The sequence below is a fragment of the Vombatus ursinus genome, unplaced genomic scaffold, assembly GCF_900497805.2.
Source record: "Vombatus ursinus unplaced genomic scaffold, bare-nosed wombat genome assembly UNPS02014770.1, whole genome shotgun sequence".
In the NCBI taxonomy this organism is placed as follows: Eukaryota; Metazoa; Chordata; class Mammalia; order Diprotodontia; family Vombatidae; genus Vombatus; species Vombatus ursinus.
In genome coordinates, this window is record NW_020954548.1 from 445375 (window position 1) to 471697 (window position 26323).

Below are 26323 nucleotides of genomic sequence, written 5' to 3' on the forward strand. Positions count from 1 at the left end.
CATATATATATACATATACACACACACACATATATACACATATATACACACACACACATATATACATATATATATATACATATATATGTATATATATCTTGTTTGGACTTAGTTGTTCATATGTTTTCTCCCTAAGAAGACTGTGAGCTCTTTGAAAGCAGGGGCTGTCTTTTGTCTTTATTTGTATCCTTAACATTTACTGCAGTGCCTAGTAAGCAGGAACTTAACAAATATTTATTGATTGACTGATACAGCCTAAGAGCACATCAGCCCTTTTTGCCCACCTCATCATACTCTTGGACTGATGATGTGAGCAGCTTTCTGATAATACTTCCCCTTAATCTGTACTTATCAAGTTGATTTTTTTAAGCCAATTATAGAACTTTATATTTTATCCTCAATAATTTTCACTTTAGTAGATATGGTTCTAGCCTATCTAGATTTTTTATCCCAATTCTGTCATTCAATGAAATTACCTATACCTCTTAGCTTCATGTCATTCATATTTGATGAGCAAAAAGTATATGACCTCATCCCAAATCCCTGATTCAAAAAAACAAAACAAAACATGGCCAAGGACAGAACCACACCACAACAAACCTCCCTTCCAAAGATGACATTGTTTCATTAATGAACACTCTCAGTCAGTCATCGAGTTCTAATCCCACCTAATTATTATCAAGGTCACATCTATCTTGCCTACAAAGATGTCATGAGAAATTCTGTCAAATGTCTTGCTAAAATCGTGGCCCTGAAGAAGATATTTAAAAATGCAACTCATTTCCTTCTTTGTAGAGGTGGGGGGGTGGAGATTAAGGGCCTATATAGAAACACTGCATAAACCACAAGATTCAATCTGTGAGCTGGTTTTGTTGAACTGCTTTTCTGCCCTCTTTCTTCCTTTGTAATTTTTTTTTTTACAAGAGTTGGTTTTCTAATATGGAAAAAGGGAAGGATATATTTGGAAATGAAGGTGATTTTAAAAAAGAAGCTAATACAAATTTTAAAATAAAGTCTAGGTATACAATGGTAATTTCATTTCCACGATTAACTTGTCTAGTAGGCCATGGCTCCCCATTTTTTTTTAAAAAGGAGTAAATACAGAATTAATTTAAAAACCAAAAACATAGGAATTACCTACATATATTTGAAAGAGGTAAACTGATATAATGGAAACTACACTAACTGTTGGGAAATTTTATGTTCTGGACCTAGTTCTAGCTGCATGGACTTGGGTAAATCTGTCTCTCCTGTTCCTATTTTCCTCATCTGTAAAATGATAGGGTGGCCCAAATGATCCTTAAGATTCCTTTTAGCTCTATTGTTCTGTGATTTTTAAAATCTATTTTGGGACAGAGAACTACTTAGCTCTGAAAAAGCCCATCTGGGACAATGTCTTCTTATGTTCAGAGGAAACAAGGAAGCAGGCACCTGTACTTTTTTTGGGGGGGAGGAGGGGAATTTTCACTGTAAAAAATTATTAAGAGAGCAATTAAACTGTAAAATTTAAACTTATTCCAGTTATGTTGCTATTGCCCTCCTCTATGTTTCCAAGTAAATGTTTACTCTTTCTGATGAACAAAGGCAACCAAGCAATTACCATATTTATGATTTAACTTTTGGAATCTGTCAGCTACCACTCTAATACTCAAGTTTTAAAGGTAAATGTTTGGGCTTTTAAAGCTTTTTTTAATGGACTTTTTGATAATTATTTATTTTTAATGGAAATATGGAAAATACATAAGACTAACATATCACACTTTCCATGCAAATAGACCTTGCCCTGAATCACTCCCTACTTCCTATGCCTAAACTCCTCAAGGAAATGAAAACAATACAATCAACTTAGAAATGCATGGGGGGGGCGGGAGATAAACTATAATAGCCAGGCAACTAAGTAAATTCAGAAACAGTTCTATGCCAACAGCCAGAGCAAGATACTAAAAACCTGGAGCCAATATGGTGGAGTAAAAGCAGGGACTCGTCTGAGCTCTCCCCCAAACCCCTCTAAATACCTGTAAAAATGACTCTAAACAAATTCTAGAGCAGCAGAACCCACAAAATGGCAGAGTGAAGCAAATTTACAGACCAAGACAACCTGGAAGGTCAACAGGAAAGGTCTGAGAGAGGAGCTCAGCCCAGCGCAACTTGTGCCAGCACAGACCAGGTCCCAGCAAACGAGGAACAAGCCTCAAGGGACTGAATCATAGGCAGCTGTGGTGGTTTCCAGACTTCTCAACCCACAAACACCAAAGACAACTAAAAAGGTCAGTAGGAAAGGTCTGTGACCACGGTGAGAGAGTAGCAAAGTCCAGCTCTAGCCCCAGCACAGCCCTGGGCGGCAGCCATGGCTGTTTACGGAGCTCTCAGCCACAGAAGGTAAAGGGATCAAACAACTGATTAGAAGGAGATTACAGGGGTCTCTTTGCTGGTACTGAGGCAGGATTCTGTTGCTTTGCCCATACTTGGATCTGAGTGGCAGTTCTGGGGTGAGGAGGAGCACTGGCATAGCAGAGCTCATGGAAGCAATAGAGAGGGAACTGTCCTCACAGTTTCAGGGCAGAAAAGAGTGCTTGTGATCACTCACAGACCACAGCACAGGCCAGGAGAAGAGTAAACACCTCTCCTTAGATCATACCACCTTGGAAGAACTGAAAACTTTACAGCACCCTAGAAGTATCTCTGAAAACAGCTGCACAAAACTCTTGAAGCTTGGGACAGTACACCCACCACACTGGAAGCTGAGACCTGCCTTAACCAAGAGTTAAAATGTCAAGTAATAGTCTGGGAAAATGAGCAAAGAGCAGAAAAAAACCCAGACTATTGAACCTTGCTTTGGTAACAAGGAAGATCAAAACACAGAACCAGAAGAAGACAACAAAGTCAAAGTTCCTACATCCAAAGCCTCCAAGAAAAATATGAATTGGTCACAGGCCATGGAAGAGCTCAAAAAGGATTTTGAAAATCAAGTAAGAGAAGTAGAGAAAAATTTGAGAAGAGAAATGAGAATGATGCAAGAAAATTATGAAAAATGAGTCAATAGCTTGCTAAAGGAGACCCAAAAAATACTGAAGAAAGTAACACCTTAAAAAATAGACTAGACCAAATGCAAAATAGGTCCAAAAAGCCAATGAGGAGAAGAATGCCTTAAAAAGCAGAAATGGCCAAATGGAAAAAGAAGTCCAAAAGCTCACTGAAGAAAATAATTCCTTAAAATCAGAATGGAGCAAATGGAAGGTAATGATTCTATGAGAAATCAAGAAATCATGAAAGAAAATCAAAAGAATGAAAAAATAGAAGACAACGTGAAATATCTCACTGGAAAAACAACTGACCTGGAAAACAGATTGAGGAGAGATAATTTTAAAATTTCTAGACTACCCAAAAGTCATGATCAAAAAAAGCCTACACATCATCTTTCAAGAAATTATCAAGGAAAACTGCCCTGATATGCTAGAACCAGAGGGTAAAATAGAAATGTAAAGAATCCATCGATCACCTCCTGAAAGAGATCCCAAAAGGAAAACTCCCAGGAATATTATAGCCAAATTCCAGAGTTCCCAGGTCAAGGAGAAAATATTGCAAGTAGCCAGAAAGAAACAATTCAAGTATTGTGGAAACACCATCATGATAACATGAGATTTAGCAGCTTCTACATTAAGGGATTGGAGGGTTTGGAATATGATATTCCAGAGGTCAAAGAAGCTTGGATTAAAACCAAGAATCACCTACCCAGTAAAACTGAGTGTAATCAATGAGGGGAGAAAATTGACGTTCAATGATATAGAGGAATTTAATGTATTTTTGAGAAAACACCAGAGCTCATAGAAAAACTAACTTTTAAATCCAAGACTCAAGAGGAGCATGAAAAGGTAAACAGGAAAGAGAAATCATAAGGGACTTACTAAAGGTAAACTGTTTTACATTCCTGCATGGAAAGATGATATTTGTAACTCATGAGACCTTTCTCATTATTAGGGTAGTTGGAGGAAATACATGTAGACAGAGGGCACAGGGTGAGTTGAATACGAAGGGATGATGTCTAAAAAATAAAATTAAGAGGTGACAGAGAAATGTACTGGGAGAAGGAGAAAGGGAAAGGTAGAATGGGGTAAATTATCTTACATAAAAGAGATAAGAAAAAGCTTTTATGTCGGAGGGGAAGAAGGGGGAGGTGAGAGGGAATAAGTGAACCTTACTCTCACTGGATTTGGCTTAAGGAGAGAATAACATACATACTCAATTGGATATGGAAATCTATCTTACCCTACAGGAAAGTAGAGGGAAAAGGGATAAGAAAAGGGGTTGGGTGGTGATAGAAGGAAGGGCAGATTGGGGAAAGGGGTAATCAGAATGCAGACTCTCTTGGAGTGGGGGGGAGGAGAGCGATGGGGAGAAAATTTGGAACTCAAAATCTTGTGGAAGCAAAAGTTGAAAACTAAAAATAAATTAATTAACTTTTTAAAAAAGACACGAAAATGGAAGCCATAGAGTAGAAGACAACAGCAGGAAGAAAGAAGGCCAAACACAGAATCTTCAGTAGTGCTCCTATTTAAGGGAAGGAGATGATAACAAGCTAGCTTAAGAAATAATAGCAATGGTGAAAGAGGCAGGGGGAGGACCAGGAAAATACAATGTCATAGAAGCCAGTAGACAGAGAAGGTGAGGAAAAGTAGAATGTGAGTTTCCTTGAGGGCTGGGATTGTTTCTTTCTTTTCTTTGTATTACCAATACCCAGCACAATGTTTAGCACTGTTTTTGTTGTTAAATCATTTTTCAGTTGTGTTTGACTCTTCCTGACCCTATTTGGGGTTTTCTTGGCAAAAATACTGGAGTGGTTTGCCATTCCTTCTCCAGCTTATTTTACAGCTGAGGAAACTGAGGCAAACAGCGTTAAGTGACTTGCCCAGGGTCACACAGCAAGTAAGTGTCTGAGGCCAGATTTAAATTCAGGTCTTCCTGACTCTAGCCCCAGCACTCTGTCCACTGCACCACTTAACTGTCAAATGTAGCCAAAAATCATACAAACTAAAAAATGTGTATGTTCAAAGAGGGAAGAGATAAAAGTGTCAGATGCTGTAGAGAAATAAAGAACAATGAGAACATGAGAGAAGTCATTAGATTTAGTAGTGAGGAGGTCATTAGGGATGAGACTGCAAGAAATATTAGGACAAAATCAAAAGATCAAAAAAAAAAATAAGAAGAAAATGTCAAGATAGCTGATACCAAAAACAAATGACTTGGAAAATAAGTAAAAGAGAAATAATTTGAGACTCATTATGCTTCCTGAAAATAATATTTTCTTTTAAAAAAAAAGACTGAACACTATTTTTCAATAAATTATAAATTAAAACTGCCTAGCTCTATTAGAACTAAAGAGTTATGTAAAGATAGAAAAGAATCTACTGATCACCTTCTGAAAGCCACTCCAAGAAGAAAAGGCCCGGAAATATCATAGCCAAAATGCAAAACTTCCACATCATAGAAAAATTACTGCAAATATCCAGAAAGAAGCAGTTCAAGTACCAAGTATCTACAGTCAGGATCATAAGACCTGGCAGCTTCTACTATAGTAGAGAGATTTTGGAATACAATATTTCAAAAGGCAAAAGAGATAGGCTTCCAACCAAGATTAATTTATGGTGCATAGCTGAGAATAATCTAGGGGTGAGGATGGGGGTAGGGAAAAATTACTCATCTGCAACAAAATTATTGCAGCTCTTTTTCTGGTGGCAAAAAATGGAAACTGAGGGGATGCCAATAAATTGGGCAATGGCTAAACAAGTTATGGTACATAATTGTGATGGAATACTACTACGTCCTAAGAAATGATGAAGAGGATGGTTTTAGAAAAACCTGGAAAAGATTTATATGAACTGATGCAAAGTGAAGTGAGTAGATTTAGGAGAACATTGTACATGGTTAACAGCAATATTAGTAACACTAATTAACCATGAATAACTAAATTACTCTGATCAATACAATGTTCTATAACAATTTCAAAGGACTCAAGATGAAAAATGCTATCCATCTCCAGGGAGAGAACTGATGAACTTTGAGTGCAAATTGCAGTATACTTTTTTTACTTTCTTTTTTTGCAACATGGCTAACACAGAAATATATTTTGTATGACTTCATATGTAGAATGGGTATCATTTCTTGCCTTCTCAATGGGCAGAGGAGGGGGTTGAGGCAGGGAGAGAATTTGGAACTGAAAATTTAAATAAAAAAAACAAGAAAAAGGAGGAATATACTAGTAGAGAAAAGAAGAAGGGAAGAAACTTGCCATTTCTCATAACTGGGTACATGAGAAAAAGAATATACAAACATGAAGTAAAGAGATGGGAAAATGGGCATCAGATGAACTTATACTTATTTGAAACGGACAAAGGAAGGTTTAACTCACAAATACATTCATAAAGTTTGATATGGAAATAAGTTAATCTCAACAGGGAGCTAAGCAGGGATGGAGGGGATAGGGATGTTTTAAGAGGGAGGATAATACCGAGTAGGGAATAGTGATAAGCAAAGCCAACTTCCTGATGGAGAAGGGGAAAGGAAGAATGGGGAAAGGGGGAAAGAACATGAGAAATTCCAAGAGAGTGCCTTAGTTTACCTATTAGACAAGTGGGGAATAGCTGAACAAATTATGGTATATGACTATAATGGAATATTACAGTATATTAGAAAATGAGAGACGTAACATTTTTTTAAATGCACAAAAGAGAATAGATGGAAATTCATAAGGAAGCATAGACAATTGAGACAGTTTTGAAAGTAACATGTATGCTTTTTTTTAAGCAAGTGGTGTGAATTGGAGATTAAGCTTCCTATAGAATTCTTTTTTAAAATTTATTTTTCCCCAATTACTATGTAAAAACAATTTTTAACATTCATTTTTTAAAACTTTGAGTTCCAAATTCTCTCTCTCCCTCCCTCCCCTCCCCTCTCCTTGAGATTGTAAGCAATTTGACATAGGTTATACATGTATAACCATATAAAACATATTCCCATATTAGTCATGTTATGAAAGAAAATACAGTCCAAAATGCAACACACACACACACACACACAAAGAAAGTGAAAAATAGTATGCTTCAATTTGTATTCAGATTCCATCAGTTCTTTCTCTGGAGGTGAATAGCATTTTTTTTCCCCCAAAAACAAGGTTTATCAGAATACCAGTTGGGGTGAATGAGATTCCTAGTGAGTCTGCGCTATTGGCCAGATTTTAAGAATCTGAGCACCTAAGGGCTTCCAACATGGATTTTACATACAGAAAGACTGTGAGAGGGATCTAGGAGCGGCCAAGTTGTCTGAAGTGACTGTTAGGAGGGGTCTAGGGAGGATCTGGATGGGAGTGGCCAGTAAGCTGGGGTGACTGTGAGGTAACCATGCCAGGGACCTGGACCACATGGCCAAGGGAGACTGGAGTCTGGACAGGATCAAGAAGTAGAGGTTTAGGTGCAGACAATAACGAATGGCATTTTTCATCATGAGTCCTTCAGAATTGTCTTGGATCACTGTATTGCTGAGAATACCTAAGTCATTCACAGAAGAGCATCATATAATATTGCTGTTACTGTGTACAATGTTCTCCTGGTTCTGCTCACATCAGTTTGTGCAACCCTTTCCAGGTTTTTCTGAAATCATCCTGCTTGTCATTTCTTATAGTATTTCATTAAAATCATATACCACAACTTGTTCAACTCTTCCTCAATTGTTGGATATGCCCTCAATTTCCAATTCTTGCCACTGCAAAAAAACCTGCTATAAATATTTTTGTACAAAAAGGTCCTTTTCCTTTTTTTAATTTCTTTAGGATACAGAACTAGTAATGGCATTGCTGGATCAAAGAGTATGTACAGTTTTATAGCCCTTTGGGCATAATTCTAAATTACACTCCGGAGTGGTTGGATCAGTTCACAACTCTACCAACAGTACATTAGCATCCCAATTTTCCCACATCCCATCCAACATTTATTATTTTCTTTTTCTGTCATATTAGCCAATCTAATAGTGTGAGGTGGTACTTCAGAATTATTTTCATCTGCATTTCTCTAACCAATAATGATTTAGAGCATTTTTCATATGATTATAAATAGCTTTGATTTCTTCATCTAAAAGCTGCCTGTTCACATCCTTTGGCCATTTACCAATTGGGGAATGACTTGTATTCTTATTAATCTGACCCAGTTCTCTATATATTTGAGAAATGAGGCTTTTATCAGAGACACTTGGCTACAAAAAAAATTTTCCCCACTTTCTTCTTTCCTAATCTTGGTTGCATTGGTTTTGTTTGTGCAAAAACTTAGAATTTTCTTTTGTGTTCCATTTTATGGAATGTTCTTTTTTGGTACTTAAGTTCAAAATAAATTTTTTTTAAAGAAACAAAAATTTAGAATCATAGGAGCAAGAGACAAGAACTATAATAAGAAATTCAATGAAAACGGAATTTTAAAAGTTGTTTTGAGAAATCATAATTATACTCTTCAAAAATTCCCCCCTCCACATAGTAGATGACACATGACACATTTTCCTGGGAATACTGCTTTTTAAAGCATAGTTTTATAAGTACATATGATAAAGTGTCAACATAATTCACTAATGAGTCTTTTAAGAACTGCAGTCACAGAATTCTGAGCTAGAAGAGAGTTTTAACAAACCTTTAGAGTTCACAAAATATCTAACTGTAAAATACCACTTGAAATAAATGCTAGCTACCCCATAACTTGACCCTTCTTAACAAACTGTGTGTGTGTGTGTGTGTGTGTGTGTGTGTGTTTTCCCCCCTAGTGTTTGGCAAGCACAAGAATCCCTAGAACAGGCCTGTTTTCCCTTTCAAACATTAACTAATAAACCCTTAGACAAGCTACAGGAATTTTGTCTGAGACATTAAACACTATTCTTACTTGACCAAGAAAAGGATAAAATAGTCAATAAAATATGTCTTGATGATTTCTCTCCAAATACCATAACCAAAGGATATTTTTATGATTCTCTTTAAAGAGTTGTTGTTGTTGTTTTTTATTAAAAGCATCTAAGTTTATTTTTATAGATTCAAGTACCAACAAAACTGATGATGACATTTTCTTCTCTCACTGATCTCTGATCCCAAGATAGCAACCTAAGTTTATGCTTGGCTCAATAACATATAAACTCGAAGAGTATGTTAGAAAAAGGTCATCTTTTATTACTGAAATTGAGTATTTTTTTTCCTCCACAAGGAGATCTGACAAAGAGTCACAAAGATTAAATCTATTTATTCAAATTGCAAGGACATCATGTTTAACTATTCAATTGGTAACTAGTATTAACCTTGAGTTGAAGCTCCTCTAGAAAGTAACAGTTTAACCTACCCTATATCTTAAAAGAAAATAGCTAATTGCAGAAATAGTTTCAACATAGGAATTTTTTAAAAAGTCAATCTTGATTTATTCTATACAAAATCTGAAGCCAAAATCTTGGAATCCTTGTTCTCTTGTATCCTACCTGTGTGACTTTGCGCAAGACACTGTATCTCTCTGAGTTTCTGTTTCCTCATCTATAAGATGAGGGAGTCAGGCTAGATGAGGGCAAAGGTTCCGTCCAGCTCTAACACAATATGATTCCATGATTTAAAGCATTACGAACGAGAATCTAATCTTTTGCATTTGAATATCGATGAATGTAGATTCTTAAGGAAAAAAAGTATATCACCAACTTCTGTCCATTCTTCCCTACCCATTCAAAAAAGTTAAATTAGATACAAAACTATATTTTTTATATAATGCTTTTCTTTTAATTTACAAGGTACTTTACTTTCACATTTATCAATTTTTTCAATACTCATTGTCATACATGAATATCACAGGGATCTAATCTATCCAGCATTATTATAAATATTTATTAAACATCCACATTAGATGCTTTCTAATATTATAGTAAGGTACTTCCAGTTAGAATATATAAAGCTAAGACACAAGGATCTAGTGTGGAGAAACAAAAATTAAAACATGAACAATAGGTCTAGGAAATTTAGTCAGATAACCAAAGTAGTCCATAGTCCCCCTGAAAAGTTGAAGAAACACCACACTAAATGGAAAGCATAAAAGGATTAAGAGGTGCAAGGTCTAAAAGGAGTTGTGCTGGAAAAGGAGGAGAGTTTATTTGTGGGCATCAAAATTAATAATTGGCCTAATGAATGCCCTTGAGTTTCAAACCAATTAACATTAGAGAAATATTTTTGTCCCACTTTTCTGGTAAGATTATTTTTGTTACTTCCTTACAGTCTTTCAAACCTCTATCTTTTCTGAATTAATTTTAGTCCTCTGTTAATAAATGGTGCCCTCTATACATGTTTACCTGGAAAACTGACTCATAAACTAATTAGATAAATGTCTGTCATTTAGAAAAAAATTATTTAAAATATATTGTGGATTTAAATGGTCTACTAAATTTACATGTATTCTGAATTCTAAAGTAAGTCAGAATTAATTGAGTTTTGAATGCCTAAGTAAGATTTAGTAATGTCTAAAAGCCTATGAATCTAACAAGACATAGAGTGCTAACTAAACAAGTTACTACCTTTTAAAATGAGTTTTGCGATGTACAAAGGCTTTAAGATTTTGCTTTATATGGCTCAATTCTATCTTGACTTTGAACAAATTTACTCTGCCATGTGACAAAATGTAATTAACTAGTTAGCATTAGTTCATTCTTCAAAGGACCACAATGTTAGAGTTAAAGGCTTCATATTACGAACTTAAGGATAAGTGAACATTTTTTGGTCCTGGTTCTGTATATTTTACGTATACAGAGACAGTGTACATTCCTTCCCCTCTTCCAAAGTAAAGAGGAATGCTAATTAGCTCTAAACACCTATAATTTGGCAGCTATTGATTTTTTAAAAATTTGCTACACATTTCAAATAGTTGAAATGGCTATGCAAAGCATTTATTTCAAATAAATTATCTTCTATTAAAAACAGACTCAACTTCTTACCTGCAACATTAGGAGGTTTCCAACTGCATTTAAGTTCTGGTTTCTTTGAGCTAACGTGAATTTAGCCTTCCTTTTGGGCAATGTTGTTGGAGTCTCTTCCACATGAAATGTATGTGTTCACCTGAAGGTGCATTACCACCTCAGAAATGTTTAATCTGCTTCCAGCTATGCTCTATTAAACATCCAACTATTTCTGACCAACGGAGGAGGGAACCAAAGTTCAGGAAGTACTCCATGTTGAGTTTTGTTTTAACAAACTAGCCTCAGCACTCAAAACAGAAAAGCTTTTTTTTTCTTGACCTACTAACCTTCAAGCTTACAATATGTGTGCAAAGAGACAGTTCCCTATCATTTTTATTAACATTCTTCTTCCCCCCCCACCCTAATCCTCCAGTAACCAAGAAAGCAGCAATGAGAGAGCCAGAAAGGAAGAAAGCATATTAGAAACAATTTTTGTATGCTATCTATTCTATCAATTTTGCTTTGGCCTAGATCTCTTTGTGCCTTGCCAATTACTCCCTTTAGGAACTCCTTCAGATAGTTCCTTCTTTCTCCCACACTCTGAATGGCCCTCATCACTCCATCCTTGAACACTCTGCTGACATGCTTGGAAAACCTGAACATTTTTTTCTAACTACCACAGATATGAAAGTGAGGTGCCAATAAGAATTAAACATCATCTATTTCTTCTCCAAATTCTGTCCAATCTCACTTCAGTAAGTATCTATGAGATTTCTTATATGAAGCGTGAAGAACTGTATTTTAGGGATAAGGAAATCTGTAATTTAGGAAATATCTAAAAGGCTCTTTTTGTGGAGAACATCTGGGAACCAGTGTACTAGATTATAATCATATTATAGTATCCAGTATACTAAAAAATGTCTACGTCAAGATTAACTCCAACAAATTCCGTAGAGATAAATAACCAAAATCAAGCATCTTTCATTTAAAATGCTCCTGATTATTATTGACCAAGTGAAACCAAAAACCAGCAGCTTGTTAAATGCCAAAATAGTTCTATAAAAATAATTTTTAAACCTCTTTTGTTGTCATCTTTAAGAAGCGGAAGGGTAGACATCATCTTTCAAGAAATTATCACGGAAAACTGCCCTGATATTTTAGAACCAGAGGGCAAAATAGAAATGGAAAGAATATACCAATCACCTCCTGAAAGAGATCCCCAAAGGAAAACTCCTAGGAATATTGTAGCCAAATTCCAGAGTCCCCAGGTCAGGGAGAAAATATTGCCAAAGAAACAATTCAAGTATTGTGGAAACACAATCAGGATAACACAAGATTTAGCAGCTCCTACATTAAAGGACCAGTGGGCATGGAATATAATATTTCAGAGGGCAAAGTAGATAGGATTACAACCAAGAATCACCTACCCAGCAAAACTGAGTATAATCCTTCAGGGGAAAAAATGGTCATTCAGTGAAATAGAGAACTTTCAAGCATTCTTGATGAAAAGACCAGAGCTGAATAGAAAATTTGACTTTCATATATAAGACTCAAGTGAAACATGAAGAGGTAAACAGGAAAGAGAAATCATAAGAGATATATTAAGGTTGGTTAAACTGTTTACATTCCTGCATGGAAAGATGATATTTGTAACTCATGAGACCTTTGTCAGTATTAGGGTAGTTGGAGGGAAAAAGTATGTAGGTAGATAGATAGACAGACAGACAGACAGACAGACAGACAGATAGATAGATAGATAGATAGATGGCTGGCACAGGGTGAGTTGAAGATGAAGGGGTGATATCTGGAGAATAAAATTAAGGGGTGAGAGAAGATTATACTGGAAGGAGAAAGGGAGAGGTAGGATGGAATAAATTATCTCACATAAAACAGACAAGAAAAGACTTTTCCAGTGGAGGGGAAATGGGGGAAAGTGAGAGAGAATGAGGGAATCTTATTCTCATGGGATTTGGCTTAAGGAGGGAATACCCACACTCAATTGGGTATGGAAATCTATCATACCCTACAGGAAAATGGCGGGGGGGGGGAGGAGACAAGAGAGCAGGGAGATGATAGAGGGAAAGGCAGATTGGGGGAGGGGGTAATCAGAAGCAAACACTTCTGAGGAGGGAAAGGGTCAAAAGAGAGAATAGAATAAATGGAGGGCGGGATAGGATAAAGGGAAATATACTTAGTTTTTCACAACATGACTATTATTGAAGTGTTTTGCATGACTACACATACATAACCTGTATGGAGTTGCTTGCCTTTTCAATGAGGGTGGGTGGGGAGGGAGGAAGGGAGGGAGGGAGAAAATTTGTAACCCAAAGTTTTAAAAATATATGTTAAGGGGGCAGCTAGGTGGCGCAGTGGATAGAGCACTGGCCCTGGATTCAGGAGGACCTGAGTTCAAATCTGGCCTCAGACACATAACGCTAGCTGTGTCACCCTGGGCAAGTCACTTAACCCCATTGCCTAACCAAAAAAAAAAAAAAAAGAAAAAAAGAACAATTAAAAAAAAAACGTGTTAAAAAAAATTGTTTCCACATGCAACTGGGAAATAAGAAACACAGGAAATGAGGTATAGAAATCTATCCTGCCCTACAGGAAAATAGAAGGGCAAGGGAATAAGAGAAGGGGGGGAGAGATAGAATGGAGGGAAGATTAGGGGAAGGAGTATTCAGAATGCATGCCATCTTGAGGTGGGGAGAGGGATGAGATGGGGAGAAAATTTGGAACTCAAAATCTTGTGGAAGTGAATGTTTAAAACTAAAAATAAATAAATTTTTTAAAAAAAGAAGTGGAAAGGTACCTAATTAAAGGTACCCAATTTGGCTTTAATAAATTACAAATTGTCTTGATATAATATAGGCTCTTTCCATCTAAATATCTGTTATTTAATTTAAAACACAAAAAGATATTAACTAAACTTGTATTTTAAAGCTTATATTTAAGCTTTCAAAGAGGAATTTCTCTATTTCTCAATAAATTGCTGTATAGTTTTCCCCTTAATTCTACTCCTCTGAAGATAGTTATAACTTTATAAAGACATTTCCCTAATTCTAATAAAATTTATTTTTAAATTTTTCACAGAACACAATTTATTTCCAAAAGTTTGAGAAAATCTTTTATGCATTCTTAAAACTTAGTCTTCATGAGCCCTTGCATAAAAATAAGCATTTTAGACCTATGTATAACCAGCAGAGGGAAGTGTTGCATTACAGTGTCTAACAGACTTACTACTACACTATTTATATAGTACACTATATATATATATATATATATACACATTTGTATAGTACACTATTACTTACTATTTAAAGAGTCTATATTGCCTAAGACAGCAAATTAGTTATAGACCAGAAGCCCAAAGAAAGCTCAAAAAAAACCTGGGGAAAGCTTAAAGGAAATCAGCAAAAATTTAAATAAATTAATAATATGAACTACAATGCTGGTATCACACTCTTCCAAAGCAATAAGGTTCCCTACAATCAGCCATACCATTACTTTGACATAGATAAGTAAAGGAAGAAAGTGGGCTTGTATTTTGAAAGTGCCTGTATTTTGTTAAGGCAATTTATAATTTATTCTAGAGAGAATGGATATTTTTGCTGTTCTTAAAAATGACCAACAAAGAAGGTTTAAATTATTTTTTAGAGAACTATTCTAAAGTTTAACAAACTATGGGGCTTTTGGTTTGACTTGGATCATAATATTCAGGAATGAATGAAAGGAATTAAATAGAAGATGGTTGATTTTGGTGATTGACTTCTGAGGAATTTTGCAGATGAATTACGAACAAACACATAACATAAAAAATATATTAAGAAGATACAAGCAAAGACTAGCAACCTAAGGAGGAAAAGGTTACTACTGATTTGATGAACTGAGACATAAAAAAAATCAAGGAAAACTTCTTTGTGAGAGTAGCATTTTAAGTGAGTTTTAAAGGATGAATAGAAATTACTTGCTGTCTGAGATACCATACTTTCCTGGTTCTCATCTCTCTCATCCCCTCATCCCTCTCTAACTGCTCTTCTCCTTCACTGACTCCTTATCCTCTTCTTAAAGCCTTAAGGGGAATATTACCAAATTTTCCTTCTTCAACTTCTCTCTCTCCATCTTGTCCCTTGGCAAGCTTATTCACTTAACATCTCTACACCAGGGATTATTATTATATATTATATGTATATATAATATATTAGCATAATAAATCTGAATCTCCATCTTTAAGCTCTAGGCTCACATTTTCAACTGCCTTTAGGATATGCCTCAGTGACAACTCAAATTCAGAAATACCTTTCCTCCAAAACCTGCCCCTGACTTCACTATTTCTGTAAGTAATGCCACTATTTATTTACCCAATTTCCCAGGCTCACAGCTCTAGTGTTACCATAATTTTTTCTTCTATCATCTCATATGCAGTAAGTTATCAGATTTTATTGATCCTACTATAAAACATCTATTCCATATATCTATTTCCACTGCTACCATCCTAGTAAGAGGCCCTCAGTACTATCCATCTGGATTATGCATATATATCTATATAGATATATATGTAAAGAGAGAGAGAGAGAGAGAGAAAGAGAGAGTCTTCCAACATACCTTCCCATCTCCCTTTTCTTTCCTTCAAGCCATTTTTTTTATATCAACTAGTAGACATCTTAGGTATAAATCTGGGTAATCACATTAACTTCTTGGTTCCCTCTATTGGTAATGATCATATACTACCCTGAATTTCATCTAGCGCTTCTTTCATTGATTTATACTTTATTTTATGCTATGTTTATTAAAATGCATGCCATATATTCCCACTATGTCATATTTTTAATGAGGACAGGTACTTTCTCTAAATAATACATCTCACTCATTACAGAACAGTGCTTTGTACACAGCAGTCATTTAGTAAATGTTTGTCAAACTGAAAAACAGACAGATTCTTTAGGACCTGCTAGTTATTATTTGTGTGACCTTAGGCAAACATAAACCCCCTAAACCTCATTTTGCTCCTCTAAGAAACATGACAGAACAGAAAGAATGCTGGTTGTGGAGTCAGGGGATCTGATTAAATCCTGACTCTGCTATTTTGTACCAGTATTACCTTGAGCAAGTCATTTAATCTCTTTGGACCTCAATTTCCTTATCTGTAAAAGTAAAGGGTTGAATTCAATAATCTTTAAGGTTCATTTCTAGCCTTAATTTCTTTACTCTTATATGTCCTAAATCTTTACTTCTATAACTAGTGACAGAACCACCACAATTATTATTTCTCCTAGCATCCAACACAATAAGTGAAATTAATTTTTTTAGTCCTATAAGTCAAATTAAATATAGTTACTCTTTCATCTATAATATCCAATGAAAAAGACACTACAACACAGGTTTTAAATATGAATGATCAAAAGGACGGTGAGAATGAGAACCTTTTTCATTTCTGTTGCCATCTATTTTAGAAATATATTTTGGCCTATTTTGACTGTAGCCTGAACATAAAAATTAATTTTTTCAAAGCAGCACAGATGCTGTATTGTTTTCAAGAGATTTGTTTTCTAAAAATCTTAATTTGTAAGGTTGTTAGGTTTTTGTGACAACAAAATCCACACAGAAACAGATATAAGGAAGAAATAATAAAATATCATAATTCCAACTCTCAAAATTAGGAGATCACCACTGTAGCTGTGTGCATTTTAGGCATCATTTAAGAAACATCTCAAAAGTCTAAATTAAATTTTTTAACAAAAAAAGTTAGCTACAATAGAGTTCTGAATGTTTACCCAGGTTCAAAATGAAGATGATTAGCTCCATTGAGAGAAAATTCTTTCTGCTATGTCTGGGGGGAATGGAATTACTTTAAATTGTTTTAAGTCTCTAAAATTTTATTTCAACTTCTTAAAAAAAAATAGAGAGGCAGATTTGGTGTGAGGAAAACATGAGATCAAGTTTTGCTGCTGATATATAATAATAGCTATATGACTATAGGAAAATCACTTAAGATTTTAAGTAGCAGGCAAGTTGTCAATCTCCATCAGTGGATAAGAGTTTTCACACAAGGAAGTCCTCACACTGATAAAACCAGAGGCCTACCTCCCCACCCCCCAAAAGAAAACTCATTCTCTCTTTTTTGTTTTAAGAACAGGACCTATCATATACGTAACTATTATATATGTGTATATATGTACATAAATAATTGATTGTATATACAATTTAGTTTTATATATACATAATTTTATTGATGAGATTTATAATACGCTCACTTGCCATTTCCTCACAATACATGACATACCATCTGCTGTGTCCATGTGCCACTGGGTCCCTTCTGTGAAACCCCAGCACCTTTCACCGCTGAGGTATCACCCCCTGCAAGAATCTCTTCCTGATTCCCCTAGGTTTTAGTACCCTGCCCTCCCAAATCACTTTGTATTGATTTTATATTGGTCATGTCTTTTCATGTGAACATGTTATATCCACTAAGTAGAATGTAAGTTGCTGAAGGGCAAAGACTGTTTCACTTTTCTATTTTATGCCCAGCATGTAGCACAGTGCCTATATGCTATAGGGATTTAATCAGTGCTTTCTGATCGCATGGCTATTGTAGGGTCCTTAAATATCCTCCCTTCTTCGGTGACAAAAGTCTATGCTTATTCTATGGAACCAGGAAAGTGTTCAACAAAAGAAGTATCTCCTGGGTCACTGCCCAGGTGTAGCAGTGTAGGAATTCTCTCTAAAGAAAGGGATTAGGGCAAGAAATTCAATTCACTATAACCTAGGGATGGCATGGGACTGATGAATCTAAATGCCGAGGATCATCATGAGCCTTTCCTGACTCTCTTTTCTTTCTAGTTTCCTTATGATAATTAGGATAAGAAAAACTGGTTTTTAAAAGCCCTTTCTCTGACTCCAGTAAGACCCCTTAGTAACTAACTGTATGTCCAAGTGATGTCACTTTCATTAGGGACAGGAAAACAGAGATATCTGAAATGTAACAGTAACATACATGAGGATGCTTCTCTATGTATTGAAGATATTGAGCAAATGACAGCAACAACAAGTAAAACATAATCAGGGAGCTGGAAGGGTCCTTGTGAGAGGCACTGTAGTGTGGCTGAAATAGTATTAGACTTGGAATTAGGAGAATCCCGCATTCAAATCTCACCAGTATACTAGCTGTGCCTAGCAGTGCCTAGCAAAGAGTAAGCACCTAATAAATACTTGATTGATTGGCCATGAACAAGTCACTTTATCTTTCCAAGCCCCAGTTTCCCTAGTCATAAACAGGAATAATCATTAATGAGATATAACCTCTATGAAGACTTCTCAGGGTGGTGATGAAAAGACTGTCTCAAAACTAGAGATAGGCTCAGAGAGAACCAACAGGCCATAAGTTTAAATTACCTAAACCTATAGGAATTCAGCCCTAAATCCCCTCCTGATTGCCACTGCCACATCAGCATTAGGTATACTAAATAAGGACATGTATGTTTGGATTGGCTATACCCTGTTTCCTTTTTCTTTGTCTTTGGGAATGGGAAAGATTTTCGCACCTAGAATGTAAGCTCGCCTCCCAGGAAATGGGAAGAAGGGACAGTGGTGGGTGGGAGTTTGTTTGCCTTAGGGTATATAACCTTGCTTTGTCCTCTGTGCCTCACCTCTCTCCTGCTGGTAGTGTACTTGCTGGTAGTGTACTGGAGGAGCAGATGCCCCTTCTCACAAGATTGTAACAATTGTAATAAAAAAGTAGCTTTTGCTTCCACCTTGAGAAGTCTCTGAATTTAATTGTGTTAGAGTCGCGGTACCACACAATCATACTTGTAGTAACTACTTTACAAAGATGATTACAGGATCAAATGAGATGATTTATGTAAAGCACTTTGTACATTAAGAGCAGTATTGGAATAGAGAGGTCTGCTCTGGTGATTTCAAACTCCCTCTATCAATTTCAGCCAGCCCCTTCACAGCAACTTTTGGTCTTGGCTCAGTGGTGTTGTTGAGGTTTAGGGATTTAGGGGTACTGGGACCCCAAAATCATAACACATAGGTCCTGCCTGAAAGAATTTGATCCAAGCCTTCTTTCAGCCAAAGACAAGGTTTATTAGAATATCTGTCATATTGGGCAGACTCTTAAGGAATCTGAGCAGTGGCTAGATTATAAAAATCAGAGCTTAATAGAGATAAGATGGACCTTATATACAGAAAGACTGTGGGAGTGACCTAGGAGTGGCCAAGTAGTTTGGGGTGACTGGAGGAGGAGTCTAAGGAGGATCTGGATGGCAGTGGCCAGTAAACTGGAGTGAACAGAACTCCTGGGACCTATACCACATGGCCAAGTGGGAATGGAGCCTAGCTAACATGAAGGGTAGGAAATGGCCGGGAGTAGGGAGGTAAGACAATGGAGGGCTAGGCTAGGTTAAGGCTAACAGAGAATTGGGAGATTGTGTGTAGTCACAATGAAAGGCCAATTGATGGGATTATTGCCTCAAGTGAACAAAGATTTGGCCACATGAGAAAGTCCAGGGTTTTTCCTTTCTGGGGTCCAGATCCCAACCCCATCAGTGAGAGGGTGAGTGACTTGGCCCAGGACCACACAGCTAGTGTGGGTCGGAGGTGGGACATGAACTAGGGTTTTCCTAACTCAAAGGCCAGCTCTCTTACACACACACACACACACACACACACACACACACACACCTGATCATAAAATCTTACATAAATTGTTATTGTGATGATGATGATGATGATGAAGATGATCTATCCTCTCATTTTACAAGAAGAAGAAATGGAAGCCCAATTAAGGTTAAGTAATTTACCCAGGTCACAAAGCCAGCAAATGGCAAACTCTGAACTAGGACTCAAGGCCAGACTCCAAATCCAATGCTTTTTCCACGTTAGAAGTTAACCTTTAAGATTTAAAGGATCTCCAAAATTCCTGAAGTACATTTTAAAACCTTTCTTAAAAACATTTAAAGACAGCCAGATAATAATTCTCCTTGTGTCTATTCTAATTCTATGGAACCAGGAAAGAGTTTGGTAAAAGGATAATTCTAACAACTTATCCCCAGTAACTGTGCCTTCAGGCTATAAAATTCAACACTAGTGGAAAACAAAAGGCCTACAATTACGGGTGACAAACAAGTCACTATAGCAATAGCACTGGTTACATTTGGAAGGAGGAAGAGAAGGCAAAGTTAAAAAGCATAGACTAGCCAGTCTTCCTAACATGGTTGAAATTTTTGTTTTAAAGGAAATTTTGATAAAATGAAAACTCACAGTCCTCTGAGCCACCCTTTTCTGGTAACCTAATAGAAAGGGGATTCTGCCATCACTGAATATCTGTAACACTGTGCTCTGTCCCTCTGTTTGACAACAGACTGCGAGAGATTAGTTTACACAGGGCACCTCAGTAACATCTCAGAGCATGGGTTTAGAAAAGCTAGCTCTTAGAGGTCCATCTTCAGCAATTCTGAACATTAAGCAGTTATAGGAGACCTTATCACATCTATTTTCAGAAGCGTCAGGTTTCAGTTAGACCTACAACCACAAAGTCAATCTGCTCTCATTTGATTATACAGCACTTTGTATTCCTCCTATGCAGTCAATTATAACCCTTTTTAATGATTACTGTGTCTAGTACTAACATCATCTCCCAATACCAATCTGTAATAAATGACTTTTATATAGTGCTTTACAATTTGTTATATATAAAGTATTTCATTTAACCCTCACCACAGCCTTTTCAGATATTATTATCCCCATTTTACAAATGGGGAAACTGAGGGTTAGTGAATGAAGTTAAATGGCTTGGTTGTTAAGTTATCAATGATTGCCAAATCTAATGGTCTTTTTCTCAGTCCTCATCTTACCTGATCTTTCTGCTACAATTTGACACTGTTGACTACCATGTCCTACTGGACACTTTCTCTTCTTTGACATTTATGACAGTATTCTGTCCTGGTTCTCCTCCTTCCTGTCTGACCACTCCTCAGCATCCTTTGCTGGCTCATTCTCCTTATATCACCACCTAAATGTGGGAGTTCCCAAAGTTCTATCTTGGGGTTGGTTAATCTACTCGTCTGGCTCTACGATTAATTGCCCATGTCCCCATACCTCCTGTCAAAAAGTAGAATTTGAATCTGAACTTCCTGATTCTAAGTCCAGCAATTCAGATACTAGACTACATTCCCTCCTTGTAAGATGAGATCTTTATGCCTCTCCAAGGACCTGCATAGGACCTTCCACATGGTAGGTACTTAATCAGTGTCTGATAAAACACAAAGAGTCACTTCTGGTGAACAGTCAAAAAACATTATGGCAACTTCAAAACATGTAACTATCACCCCAGTGATACAAAGTTTCCCTATACTGTGTACCAAAACAATTCACATTCAAATTCAAAATCAAACTCTTTTGTTAAGCCAAATTTAAAACAAACAAATAAGTTAAAATACTCTTCTTAGTCTGGTCTGTTTCATTCAAGGAATCATGGAATCCTTACTAAACACTGAACTAAATTCAACAACCACTTTTAAGTGCTTATTATGTGCCAGATACCAGACTGTATTAAATACGTCTCCCATAACAGGCCCCTGATTTTTTTATGATACTTGCCTCATAAGTAACAAAGTCATCAAACTCATCAGGACAGGCAGGGGAATCTTCTTGGACATATCCAATATCATACAGCTGGCTCTCAGGATCTATAGGAAAAAGAATATAGCTTTTAGTAGTTACAGTTAAGCATATGTCTTTTTGGTGTGACACTTGTATTTCCTACTCAAATATCTCATCAAAGCACAAAGATGATACCTGGGTGATTGAAGGCTTTATTAATAGAGCACAAACTTTGATATCAATTCAACAAATATGTATTAAGCACCTGCTATGTACAAGCCACTGTGATAAAAAATGAAGATACAAAGACAAGATCTAGCAAATTCCAATAAAATGGAAAGGCCTTGACTACATTATCAATAAAAACTGTTGTCTGGGGGACAGTCTCCCAGAGAGAGGCACATTACCAACATGTTGGCCACTAAGTTAGGAATTCTTTGGGCATGGCAACCATGAAATTGATAAAAATACAAAACAGCCTGGGGGCTTATATGGTCATCTTTTGCTTACACAGCAATCATTTGAAGTGTTAAGAAAAGAGGGAAGGGGCAGCTAGGTGGCGCAGTGGATAGAGCACCGGCCCTGAAGTCAGGAGGACCTGAATTCAAATTCGGTCTCAGACCAAACACTTGACACTTACTAGCTGTGTGACCCTGGGCAAGTCACTTAACCCCAATTGCCTAAAAAAAAAAGAATAAAAAAAAAAGAGGAAAGCACTAAAAAATAATAGTTTTTAGACTACCTATGAACATTTTACTGTTGGTGTTCTAAATGTGAAATCTTTGTCCAACAACTAACAAGTTGATATTTTACACGAAGAATTAAATCATAATTACATGGGCACTTTCACTATAAATGAAACCAGAAAAGCAGTTGTAGCTAAATGGAAGAATGACTCATAAGTGCTCCTTGGAAAGCAGAAAAATGGAATAGGCAGAATTGCTTCAGTATGGCCCTGAAGTTTGAGAAAAGAGGAACTTTTAACCAAGATGGATGCCTAACCAGGAGGCAGGCTGTGCAGCTCCCACATACTTACTCAAGAAAAAACTATGAAGTTCACAACAAAATCAAGTAATGGCCAATAAATCCAATGAGAAATAACAGTAAGTGAAGTCTTCTACCACAGAACTGCATAAAAAGTCACAAAGATGCCTTTAGACATCTTCAATAGGAAGGAGGGTTCCTCAAGCAACAGAAGACCCAATGAGGCCAGAAAAGGACATGGGTAGCAGGACAAGAGGGACCCCCTGAGAAAGCCCCAGGGTAGGGACCCTGAAAGCCCCAGAAAGCAATCAGCCCAGTATAGACTAATACTCAGACCCAGACAACCCAGCCCCAGGAGCTCAGAAATCCCTAACATTCTTTCATGAGACCCCTGAGAGGGCTCTAAAGATCCAGCAATCAGAAACTTAATGATCCAAGAGGGCCAAATTCCATGAGGTAGTGGTCAGTTCTGTTCTGAATGTGTGATGAGGGGAAAGAGAAGGGAGGATAAAAGGGAGAATACAGTAGTACAAAAAAGAGAAAGGGAGGGAAATTGCAATTCCTCATAAGTGAGTACATGAGAAGAATATATAAACATGAAGGAAAGAGATAGAGTGGATATTACATGAACTTAACTCTTACCTGAAATGGACAAAAGAGGGTTGAACCCACAAATCCATACACAAACATTCTGATGTAGAAATATGTCAATCTCAAAAGCGAACCAAGCTAGGAGGAAGGGTTTGAGGTAGTTAAAGAGGGAGTATATCACTGGGAAGGGCATGGGAGCAAGCAAAACAAACTGTCTGACCCTGAAAGGAGAATTAGGATGGCAGTTGAGACAGAAGAAAAGAAGTTAGAAAAAGCTAAGACAAGAACTAGAATCTATGTCAGTGCCTTGTATTGCTTCTTAGACAACTGCGGAATGACTATAATGAAATACTATTATATCTTAAGAAATGGTAAAAAGATAATTTCAGAGAATCTTGAGTAGTATGAACTGATGCACAGTGAAGTGAGCAGAACCAGAAGAACAATCTATACAAGCACAATAATACTGTAAAGAAAAACAACTTTAAACAACTGTATGTCAGCCCTTAGTATAGTGCCTAGCACATAGTAGGTATTTAATACATTATTATTGTCTGAACAACTAATTGAAAAAGACTTTAGAATTCTGAGTTAAGCAATAACCAAACCATATCTCCAGAGGACACATGATGAAGGATATTAGCTACCTCCTGACAGAGGTGATGGACACAAGGTGTTGAGACATACATTTTTATAATGGTCACTATGTGAATTCATTTTTCTTGACCATGATTATTTGTTTCGAGGGATTTTTTCTTTCTTTAGGTTAAGGGGTGGGAGAAAGATGGGATTAACAATAGTAATGTCTCACCCCCAAAAAGAGAGCAATTGTAACATTGTTAAGTGTATAGGACAGAGGGAAGTATAAATAAACAAGACAGTTTTGAAAATAAAATTGTGTGTGTGTGTGTGTGTATAAAACAAGCATATCAACTCTTTTCTATTCCTTTGTGTATGTGAAAATATTCCTTTTCTGGTATTTAAGTTCAGAATTTACAAAATAAATTTGAAAAAATAGTGGCAAGAAACATCATTTCATGGATACTTGGTAATCTCCTCTTACAGTGGTCATGGTAAGCATGGACAAGGGGACCATTAATGGAAAAAATGGTGCAGCTTATCAAACACCAAACATCTACTGCAGATATATAAGTAAAGAAATTGTATGAAAAGAATCCTGTAAAACAAGTTAGAATATACATTGATATTTGAGGACTTCAATGCAAAGATGGTCAGAGAGGAGGATGCAACTAAAAAGTTATAAAATATGGTTCAAGGGGGCAGCTAGGTGGTGCAGTGGATAGAGCTCTGGCCTTAGAGTCAGGAGTACCTGAGTTCAAATCCAGGCTCAGACACAAAACACTCACTAGCTGTGTGACCCTGGGCAAGTCACTTAACCCCACTGTCTCATTACAAAAGAAAAAGAAAATTAAATTAAAATTAAAAAAAAAAAAGAAAATATGGTTCAATATGCCCAAAGGGCTATACAATTGTGCATATCCTTTGACCAAGTAATACCACTACCAGGTCTGTATCCCAAAGAGATTTTTAAAAGGTTGGGGGGGGGGGGAAGAACCTATTTGTACAAAAATATTTATATCAGCTTTTTTTTTTTTGGTAGCAAAGAAATGGAAATTAAGGGGATATCTGTCAACTGAGGAATGGCTGAACAAGTTGTGTTATATTATTGTAATGGAATACTATTGTCCTATAAGAAATGACAAGCAGAGGAGGCGGAGCCAAGATAGTGGAATAAAAACAGGGACTCCCTTGAGCTCTCCCCCAAATCCCTCTAAATACCTGTAAAAATGACTCTAAACAAATTCTAGAGCAGCAGAACCCACAAAAAGATAGAGAGAAATGAATTTCCAGCCCAAGACAACCTGGAAGGTCAACAGGAAAGGTCTGTTACACCAGGCTGACAGAGGAGCTCAGCCCAGCACAAACTGCGCCAGCACAGACCAGGCCCCTGCAAAGGAGGAGCAGACCTCAAGGGAATGAATCGAAGCCGTGGTGATTTCCAGACTTCTCAACCCACAAATGCCAAAGACAACGTAAAAGGTCAGTAGAAAAGGTCTATTGGACCTGGGTGAAAGTGGAGCACAGTCCAGCTCTGGCCCCAGCACAGCCCTGGGGCGGCGGCCATGGCTGCTTACAGAGCTCTCAGCCACAGAAGGTAAAGGGATCAAACAACTGATTAGAAGGAGATTACAGGGGTCTCTTTGCTGGCACCGAGGCAGGATTCTGTAACTTTGCCCATACTTGGATCTGGGTGGCAGTTCTGGGGTAAGGAGGAGCACTAGCATAGCAAAGTTTGTGGCAACAATGGACAGGGAACTCTCCTCACAGTTTCAGGGCAGAAAAGAGTACTTGTGATCACTCACAGACCAGAGCACAGGTGAGCAGAGGAGTAAATACCTCTCCTTAGATCATACCATCTTGGAAGAACTGAAAACTTACAGCACCCTAGAGGTATCTCTGAAAACAGCTGCACAAAATCCCTGAAGTTTGGGACAGTACGCCCTCCACAGCAGAAGCAGAGACCTACCTTAACAAAGACCTACCTTAACAAAAAATGTCAAGTAATAGGCTGGGAAAATGAGCAAAGAGCAGAAAAAAACTTAGACTACAGTTTTGGTGACAAGAAAGATCAAAACATAGAACCAGAAGAAGACAACAAAGTCAAAGTTCCTACATCCAAAGCCTCCAAGAAAAACATGAATTGGTCTCAGGCCATGGAAGAGCTCAAAAAGGATTTTGAAAATCAAGTTAGAAAAGTAGAGGAAAAATTGGGAAGAGAAATGAGAGTGATGCCAGAAAATTATGAAAAATGAGTCAACAGCTTGCTAAAAGAGACCCAAATACCTTAAATAATAAATACCCAAATACCTTAAATAATACCTTAAAAAATAGACTAGACCAAATGACAAAAGAGGTCCAAAAAGCCAATTAGGAGAAGAATGCCTTAAAAAGCAGAATTGGCCAAATGGAAAAAGAAGTCCAAAAGCTCGCTGAAGAAAATAATTCCTTAAAATCAGAATGGAGCAAATGGAGGCTAATGATTCTATGAGAAATCAAGAAATCATGAAAGAAGACCAAAAGAATGAAAAAATAGAAGACAATGTGAAATATCTCATTGGAAAAACAACTGACCTGGAAAATAGATTCAGGAGAGATTGTTTAAAAATCATTGGACTAC

The 26323-nt window shown here is 36.8% G+C and overlaps 1 protein-coding gene across 1 annotated transcript in view; it reads right to left on the reverse strand.

Moving 5' to 3' along the window:
- The window catches only part of LOC114043788 (rab11 family-interacting protein 3-like), a 169890-nt gene that overhangs the window by 68338 nt on the left and 75229 nt on the right, over positions 1-26323 (reverse strand). Inside the window, exon 3 of the mRNA XM_027863026.1 lies at positions 21547-21635. Coding sequence (XP_027718827.1) covers positions 21547-21635 — 89 coding nt within the window. The remainder of the gene's footprint in view (positions 1-21546; positions 21636-26323) is intronic.